Raw genomic sequence first — 9,210 nt, forward strand, 5'->3', positions numbered from 1 at the left:
AAGGTAAACTTTTCTTGAGGCTTCTTAACAAGAAAAAGCAAGATGAAGTGAGCTTGTTGATCTGGTCTGTTAAGGAGAGTTGTGAGTCAAGAATTACCTCCAAAGTCCTTACTTTAGAAACAGGTGTAGGAAGAGGACCCAGTGCCAGAGTATTCTAGAAAGAGGTCTAGAAACCATCTCAAAGATTAGCACATCAGTTTTCTCGGAATTCAGCTTTAAATAGTGACTGCTCATCCAGCTAACTGTTGGGCTCATACAATTGTTAAAACATGTGCCAACTCTTCAACATTACTTTAAATAGATACTACAGTCTGTGTGTCATCAACATAAAAAATGGTTGAAAAGCCATATGATTTGATCAGCTTGCTAGGGTAGCCGCATAAGTATTAAAAAGTTTGTGGCCCAGTGATGGCCCTTATGGGACACTATGGGGCAAAGAAAAAGAACAAAAGGTGAATTCCCCAAACATGACATATTGCTCCCTGTCCGTGAGGAATGAGCAGAGGAGATTGTAGGCAAACCACTGATCCTGATTTCGACAAAGTGTTCCTTCAGGACCACGTGACTCACCATATCAAAGGCTGCAGATAGTTCCAAAATCATCACTGCAGTCTTTACTCCATTATCCATGATATGACATATTTCCTCTGTGGCCACTACTGATGCTGACTCAGTGATGTGGCCCTTTCTAAAACCAAACTGGGATCCATCCAGAATTCCATTTTGATCTAGATACTCTGGGAGTGCAATATTCAAATGTCTCTCAAATATCTTTGCTGGCAAAGGGACACACACGATATTACAATAGTTTTGTTCCCCGCCTGGGTTCAGACTGAGTTTTTTAAGCAAAGCGAGAATGGAGGCTTTGTTCCAATCAGTCAGAAAGATCCCCACTTCAATAATACAGTTCAATATAGATGTAAGCGGAATGGCTACTATTTCTACTACCTCATGTGGAATCTTTGGAGGACAAGGGTCAGATGGAGCTCCTGATTTAGTGCATTTTATAAGTTCAGTCACTCGATCTAGAATTAAGAATAAAAACGTGCTAATCTCCCGAATTACATTGCCCCCAAGCATTGTGCCATTTTTTTAGGGGGCTCTGACAGGTATCAAATACCCCATATACTTAATGACGAACTTTCATCTTAAAACATTCTACTAACCTACTACAAAGTACTTGATCAAAGATCATAGTGCTTGCAGAAGGAGGACAGGAAAGCAGCTGGACCTTTTTAATAAACGTTTTGGAAGAGTTTTAGCCTTATTATGTTTGACTCACAGAGTCAAATTATTAACTGAATTTAGAAGGTCCTGCACTTGGTCCATCTACAGATTTCAGGTACTGTCACAAATTGTCAAGAACAAATATTTGTGGTGATGGTTAGAGGACCTTCTTTATGTGTAAATATGGCCCTTTACCTCCAGCCATAACACCAGATTTGAGGATTAGACTGGTACCCTGAGACTACTTCTGAAATAATTTTCAGCAGGGAGGACAAACACTGGAGTCCAGAAAAAACCCTACTGCCCAGGCTAAACAACAAGGCAAGAAACAAGAAAGTGGAAATCAGGCAGAAACATGGGAATTACATATGTCAGTAAGCATGCAACCAGGCAAGAACATTTGCTATGGACACAAAAATGGACTCCCACAAATTGTGCTGCAACAGGACATGATCTAGAAGAAAAAGCATGAAGTAAAGAACGCCCATCTAATTAAAAGGTCAATGTGTTAAAAACAGATTCCCAACAATGTATCGATCTTGGAATATAGACTACTGACATTGGAATCTGAAATTCCTGACTTAAAGCATTTTGTAGATGCCGAAGGTCACAATGGATTCAGCCTAGCATTTGGCATTGCAGTGCTTAATTTGTGCTAGTGATTGCCATGGCTCGAAACCAACACTTTTTAACACAGGAACATTTTTATGACATTCCACCATATGGTGATGCTGACCATCTATTTTTAAAAAGGGAACATTCGCTTGGCGTTTAATAATTCAATGTATATTTTAAAAAGAAATAATACGAGTAAACCAAGGCCATTCTAATAGATTTCGGTGACTTTGAATATTGTAATTGTTACATTTGTCAGAGAGTGATAAGTAACAGGTATCGCCAGTACTGGCATTTGTGGGCCAGAGTGATATTTCTACTTTCCCCAGAATGATATACACATTGCCCGGCTCACGCCGGGCTGTGCAGAGAGAGAACCCAAGATGTGAGGATCCTGAAAGAGGGGTCTTCCGATGCGAGGCTCCTGTTGCACTCTCTGTCTTAACGTGGAGCAAGAGGAACACAAGGAGGAATTCCTTAAAGTAAATCATTGACCACCTGACCCACATACTTCTACATATGAGCTAGAATATCACCCATCACCAAGAAAGTAAAGGCTATAATATGGATGTCCAAATCGATAACTGGAACTGCCATTGACTGCTGATTTGTGGAAGGAGTTACATCTGGTTGTGTGGTCATCACTGCAACTGTCTCTCCCTAGGAAATGTGTTGATTTTCCCTAAATCACTTTGAAACAAGAGGAATCCTGTGAGTTGTTTCATGTTTTTTTTATTTCCATAGTTAGGGATTATTAAAAAAGCAGGTGACCGTGTATGATTATGAGACACATTTATGTTTTGCCTGTGGCTTCTGTCCATCATGTCACCTTCATCACTCAAGTCATTTTTTATATCTTTCTTTCCACCCTTCTGCTTGCATTTCAAGGGAGGAGTTGACCCCGGCTGGGCTGCAAAGACTTCTCCTTGCTTTGGTACACAGCCATAATGAAGATGAAAACTCTGGCACTTAAGAGGAAAGATTAAAGCTGTGGAAGACTGCACACTAAAAGATAACATCAGAATTTATGGAATATTGGAGCAGCTTGAAACGGGGACTTGGTTCCTTTTTGGAAGATGTCCTTTCATGCATACTGGAAAAACAGTTTCCTGAATCAATTACATTTTAATGGGCAAACTTGCACTGCCCAGACATCAGACAATCCTAGATCTTTAATACCCTGTCTATTGAGCCACCGGCATACTCCGATCATCATTCAAGCTTCCAAGAAAATAAAAAGTTCCCTTTGTATCTGAAAGCCAAGCCATACGGGTAATCACAGACTACTCCATGATAAAACTATTTAAAAGGCAGAAGGTGCTAGGCCTGAGACCCAGACAATCGAGAAAGCTTAACATTTGACATTTGTCTCCGCTTTTATGACTGTCACTATTGGTGGAACTACTTTTCCTTTTTCTAGCCTGATGACTTTGTCATCTTTTTAGGCAACCATGTATCAATTTTGATAAGACCCCTTTAGTAACAATAGAGACGAGTATAAAACAAATAAGACCATCAACACTAAACAGCTTGCTACAAACCACAACACATTAGTCCCAGACCATTGCTTGCCACACAGACAGTCAAACAAAGAAGACCTGAACAGAATAGTTGCCTCCCTAATTCCCCTAGGAACAAATGCCTGTCCCCCTCAAAGACCACACTGCTTTGAACTGATCACAGCATGTGGAGACATCACCATGGACAACTGATATCTTTTATAGAATAAGATTAAGCTGTCCTCATGTCCCTGGTTTTGTTGCACAGGAACCTGATTTGTCACATGAGATGTAATCAATGTATTCAATATTACACCATATGACTTGAATATATTTCCAGTACTATATCCTACAGTCGATGAAGTGTCACAGTACATACCATTACCCTGTACCTTAAATCATCTTTAGAATAAAGATGCAGGCACACACAGAAGACAGAATGAACCCACTGATTATTACCTTCCCACACTGTGAGAATGTTTTCTCATATTACCACCACATATTTCCATGCTATGTTTGCTCTGTGCAATGGTTGCACTCCCCCAACCCCCTCCGTGCCCCTCAACAGCTCGATTGGGAATAAGGCTCATACTATAAAGTTCTCATAGTTTATAGGTTCTGTAGGAAGAACCACAACACGTTGAATCCATAATCTTGCATTTTTAGTATGTAAAGAAGGCCCTTCCTGTCTTTCCTAACCAATAGCTGTTCTAGTCAAACCCACAATAAAGCTGATCCTGGTAGGGTATATCTCTGCCTCATCTCAATACTCCCAAGGTATTTGACCCTTCAGTTCTCCTCTTAAGCTGCTCTTATTTTATATGCAGGACACATCAACAGTCTATTGACCGCATACATAATAATGAGTCACGGACAAAGAAACTCATGTTCATACACTCTATGAAAGTTAATAGTGTCTTCAAAGATGTGAAAAGTAAAAAAATAGAGTATCTCAATAGCGAAAAAGTGGGCACCCCCTTAATACAGGAGACACATTTCCTGGCAAGGGAGCCATATAAACTGAGAAACTAATGCATTGGCTGGATAATTGGCAACAATTGCACAAAAACAGATAGTACCAACTCAACAGCAAATGCTAACGCCTTTAGAAAATGTTCAATCACCATAAAATTCTGAAAACCCTGCCCCCACTTTGGAAGATCTTGAGATTGGACATACTTCTGTAAATCTTAACACAATGAGCCTAACGATTCTGGGGTTTATATATGCCCCCAACTCTAGTAGATAGAAATATTTGGCTCAGATCTTTAGACTCATATTTTAATTCATCAAAACCCGTACTGTAATTGGAGGAGACTGGAATCCAGCTATCAATCCTATTTTGGATATAACTGTGGCTAAAGGCCAAAGTGACATGCCCTATGGAGCTGTACTAAGGAATATTCTAATGGACCATAACCTCCTTGATGTGTCTTGAATCTGAAAGCCTTTAAAAATGGGATTTATCTATGGTCACAGGTCCATGATACATCATCCTGTATTAATTGTTTTCTAATGCAGGCTCCTATACTACAATTGACAAGCCATGTGGATAACCTATAGTGTGGCATATCTGACCAGTCCTTAATTCTGCTAGATATCGAATTTGGCTTTAGTACGCCACCACAAAATTCTGGTGTGTACAATCATCCTAGTATAGATTGCCAGAAGGAAAATACCTTTTAAATTTGCATGTGAGGTTATACAGAAAATTAATACTGTGTCTGTTAAGCTCCAACAATCTGGCCAGTGGTCAAAGAGACATGGAAAGGCCAAGCAATGTGAGTTTCAGCCCTGACCTGAAGAAAGGCCAATGAGGACGGGCGGAGCCTGGAGCCTAATATAGCTTTTCTAACACTAGACTATCAAACCAATCCCATCCCACAGCTAAGATGTCACTTAGAGGCAGAAACATTCACCCTTAATACATTATATACTAATGCAGATGAGACTACATTGATAAGGCTCAAGTGCAGACATTGTGAAATAGGTAAAAAAGCAGACAGGATGCTAGTATTCCAAATATGTAGATGAGAAGCCCAATTTGCTATTCCTGTGATCCGAAACACCCAGGGTGAATTATTATCCCATCTAAAGGACATCTCAGAGGCCTTTGCTGCATAGCTATCTATCTGTATATATATATATATATATACAGGATGGCAAATAACTGGGAAAAGGCATTTCTAAACACTGAGGCAGTCCCTGGACAACCCACTTGTAACTTACAGAGAGAAGACAGCTTCCTTGGGAAACTTTATAAAACCTCTAGGACTCAGTTAGCTCCTCTGCTATACAAAGACTTTAAGGCGGAGACTCTACTGACTCCATAGGGCTCATATCTAATGTGGCAAATATTACACATTTTCATTTCAAGAGTGGTTAAAGACTTCCTGGACTGTGGAAGCTATAGGCCCATCTTGCTAATTAATATCAATATCAAAAACGTGGCCACCATGCTCGGCAGGGTCATCTATTGTTTGACCCACTATTCTCAAATGGGAGTTTTACCAGGACAATGATCCAGGAATCATTATGAATATGCACCCATCTCTTATGGGGTCAAAAAACTGCACTGACATCATTGATCAATTTATTCTCTGAATTTCGATTAACTGGAGGAAATGTGAAGCAAAGCCCATGTCTAAATACACTTCAGGAATCTTAGTCACCGAATTTCCAATCAGATGGATCCAGAAAGGCTTGTCTCATCTAGGAATATAACTCAATCATGCCCTCGATGCAAAGGCAGAGGATAGTTAATTCAACTAATAATCAAGCTAAGAATCAAGACAAGCTCAGCCTTTGAAAGATTGCCCAACTCCATCTGTCATCATGGAGGGTACAGGCAATCAAAATGGTAGCTGCCCGAAGATTGAATAATGTAATGGGTATGCTAAAAATTATTCCCAGATAATTACTCCTGACACGAGTTGATTTTCACATCATATCCTTCGAATGGTGTGAGAATTTAGAGGAAATGGCAGGTGTAAAGAGAAAGCTGGAAACATCTGAGGACGGGCCAGTGGCAGCCACAAAGGACCGGGACGTTAGACTTCGAACTTCAGAACAGCTGTGGTTACCCACTTCATGGGCCTTGGTCTAAAACTCTCATACTTTAAAGCCTTTATTAAATGGTACTGGACCCCACTTTAACTACACAGGCGAGGCCTCCTACCTTTCAGGTTGTTGGCGATGTACTTAATCTAACTGTGATCTGATCCACATACCATGGAAGTGTATCAAATTTAAATCATAGTGGATGTATATATGGTCAGTTGAGGATGTTATGATTACCCCCATCAGTCCGTTTTTTATGATATAACGGACACTGTGCTTCTAGCCAACTACAGGTGTATGTGGTTGGCTGCTTCACTGGCCATTGCAAAAACATGCATCCTAAACTATTGGAGATGACCCATGGTACCGGCACATGGGGAGTGGCTGGCTAAAATGGCTAGGGTTGTGACCTGTGAACGTGTTATTGATGAAGTATATGATCAAATGCCCTATTTTGAGATCACTTTGGAAGCTCTCCTTAGATCCTCGTAATAACATAGCTCACCCTGGTCGCATTAGGTGTATACCCATTGCTGTGAACAGAGCAGGACTGGGCCCCATAGTGCTGTAAACTGTTATTGTGCATTAGGAAGAATAGAAAAATGGCTTCCTCTTTAACTTTTTTATCAGACTGCAGCGTTCATGGATGAACAAAGAAGACTTAATTTGGGGAAATGGCTAACCCTATCACGGAGTACATAGTTGAGAATAAAAATAACAAAAAAATACCACTATTGAATAGGTACCAGAGAGGAGGATGGCATAGGTTACCAGGTGATCTATTCATGTTTTATCATTTTATGGTATTCGTCGAGTATTAGGGTTCAGGTTATGCACCTGTCTGAATATATATGCATGAATGTATGAATGTACAAGTATAGCGGTTTGTACAAGTATTTGGACAATTGGAATGGGAGAAGTGGGGTCTGGCTTGGGATCCTGTTTTAACGTCTTTATTTCCGATTTAGTAACAAACAGGTGTATATGTTCTCTAGTCAACGCTGTGACAAATGAAATTATGCTAAATGTCATATTGATGTTATGTATTGTTTTCATAATACCAAAAAAAGATTACTGTTTAAAAAGTCAAATAATAAGGGTCGATTATAGAAAAATACAGAAATGCACATAGTTTTCAAATTAGTCCGTATGATCTCACATAAATATAAACAATCATAGAAACAACATTATAACCTAAGTGAAGAAAAGTCCAATAGCTGAGATACTCAATCTTTCACTAAAGATGAGTACTTTGTGAACGAGGAGATGGAATTATGCATCTTTCAGAAATTGCCATTGTTCCCAGTTTCTCTTTCCATCAAAATGTGCGCTGCTGTATACTTCATCTAGCAGGGTCATTTATTAGGAACCAAGGGTCCCTAATGTTGCAGAAGTTTACTCTGATTAGCTATTCTTTTTGTGGGGGTCAGGGGAAACATGGCATGCCAGACTGAGAAAATGGCTGCTGCCTGCCTTTGTGTCTGCCAACTCAGCGCAGCACTTGAAACAACGGTGCCTAGGGCCAGGAAATATCATGCCCCCTCCCGCCCCAGGATGGTGCCGCTGCGAGTCCCAGACAGCCTTCACCGGGCGGTGAAAGTCTAGCACAGAAAGTTCACACAAATTAATGCTGCTCCATCAGGACGAGTCGGGAGAAGGTCTGAGCGCTGGGAGATAATGTCAACACCTGGGGCTACAATCTTCTGCTAAGACCCGGCGAGGTGGCCAGTCGGATGTGAGTGAGAGCCTGTCAGTATGTTGGCAGAGGGCTTCTCTGGCCTCTGCTTTAAGGTAGATGGGAGTCCCAGGATGGATCTGATTTCATCAGAAAGCATCTATACCAATGGGGGCACTGCTGCCTACGGGTCTGCTGACATTGATAGGCAGGCGACTCAGACTGGTGTGGATTTACCATAAGTTGTAGGTCACACCTCTCACCCTTGCAATAAGGCTAAAGACCCGACTTATGGTAGGCACCTCGCGTTTTTTCTGGTATATTTTAATTTATTGTTAACACCAATTCCACCCTGTACCCGCTACAAACGGATGTTGTCTCCAAGTACACACATTAGATTGCAGTAATAAGATGGTACCATGGCACTGTAGAAAGTAACAAGGTAGTTCTTAATCTAAAGAGATCGAACAAATTATGTGTTTGTATAGTACACATAGGCAAACAAAAGTAGCAGAATATTCAATTTTCCCTTTCATTTTCATCTTCATCTTTCTCCTACAGAAAAAGGAGTTTACCTATTGCGGGGTAGAGCTGGAAGACTGGAAACCCGCGCTGGAGCAAGAAAAGTTGTGCCTAGAAGTGAAAAAAGCAGAACTGGAGCGTATGATTAAAGCTGTTTAAGTATGTTAAGTGTGTGGCGTCAAAAATGACCTCATTTGAATGGCCTATTCTCACTATCATGTGTGCATTATATGTTCCGATCTGATAGTTTCTCTTTTCCCTGTGGCAGCAGGTAATTTTAGCAAGGAGGGGATGGACGGGATGCACACCCACGCATACTTACACCCATGCATTCACATTCACACACACACACACACACACACACGTACACATCCAGCAGTCACCACCTCATCACAGAGTGGAATGAGGTCAGTGAAAGTTGCTAACCCCACCCGACACTGTGACGAGGTCTCAGTAATTGACACTTGGGCCCTGGGCTTAAAACTGATGTACCAGGTCTGAGGCAGTCAGTGACTCTTCCCCTCATCATGAAGGGGAGAGACTCGAGGTGCTTTGCTAGGCTGAAGAGGTCACGCCACTAGGAGCTGTGACATCTTCAGCTTGGCAGACTAT

General features: G+C 41.0%; 1 protein-coding gene across 2 annotated transcripts in view; it reads left to right on the forward strand.

The window, feature by feature from the left end:
* C4BPB (complement component 4 binding protein beta) overlaps positions 1-8,766 on the forward strand; it is a 146,625-nt gene extending 137,859 nt beyond the window's left edge. For both annotated transcript variants that reach the window (XM_069242410.1, XM_069242411.1), the window contains exon 6: positions 8,638-8,766. In XM_069242410.1, the coding sequence (XP_069098511.1) occupies positions 8,638-8,757 (120 nt within the window). In that variant the 3' untranslated portion in view covers positions 8,758-8,766. The remainder of the gene's footprint in view (positions 1-8,637) is intronic.
* The last annotated feature ends 444 nt before the right edge of the window (positions 8,767-9,210 follow it).

This window comes from Pleurodeles waltl, chromosome 6, assembly GCF_031143425.1.
Source record: "Pleurodeles waltl isolate 20211129_DDA chromosome 6, aPleWal1.hap1.20221129, whole genome shotgun sequence".
NCBI lineage: Eukaryota > Metazoa > Chordata > Amphibia > Caudata > Salamandridae > Pleurodeles > Pleurodeles waltl.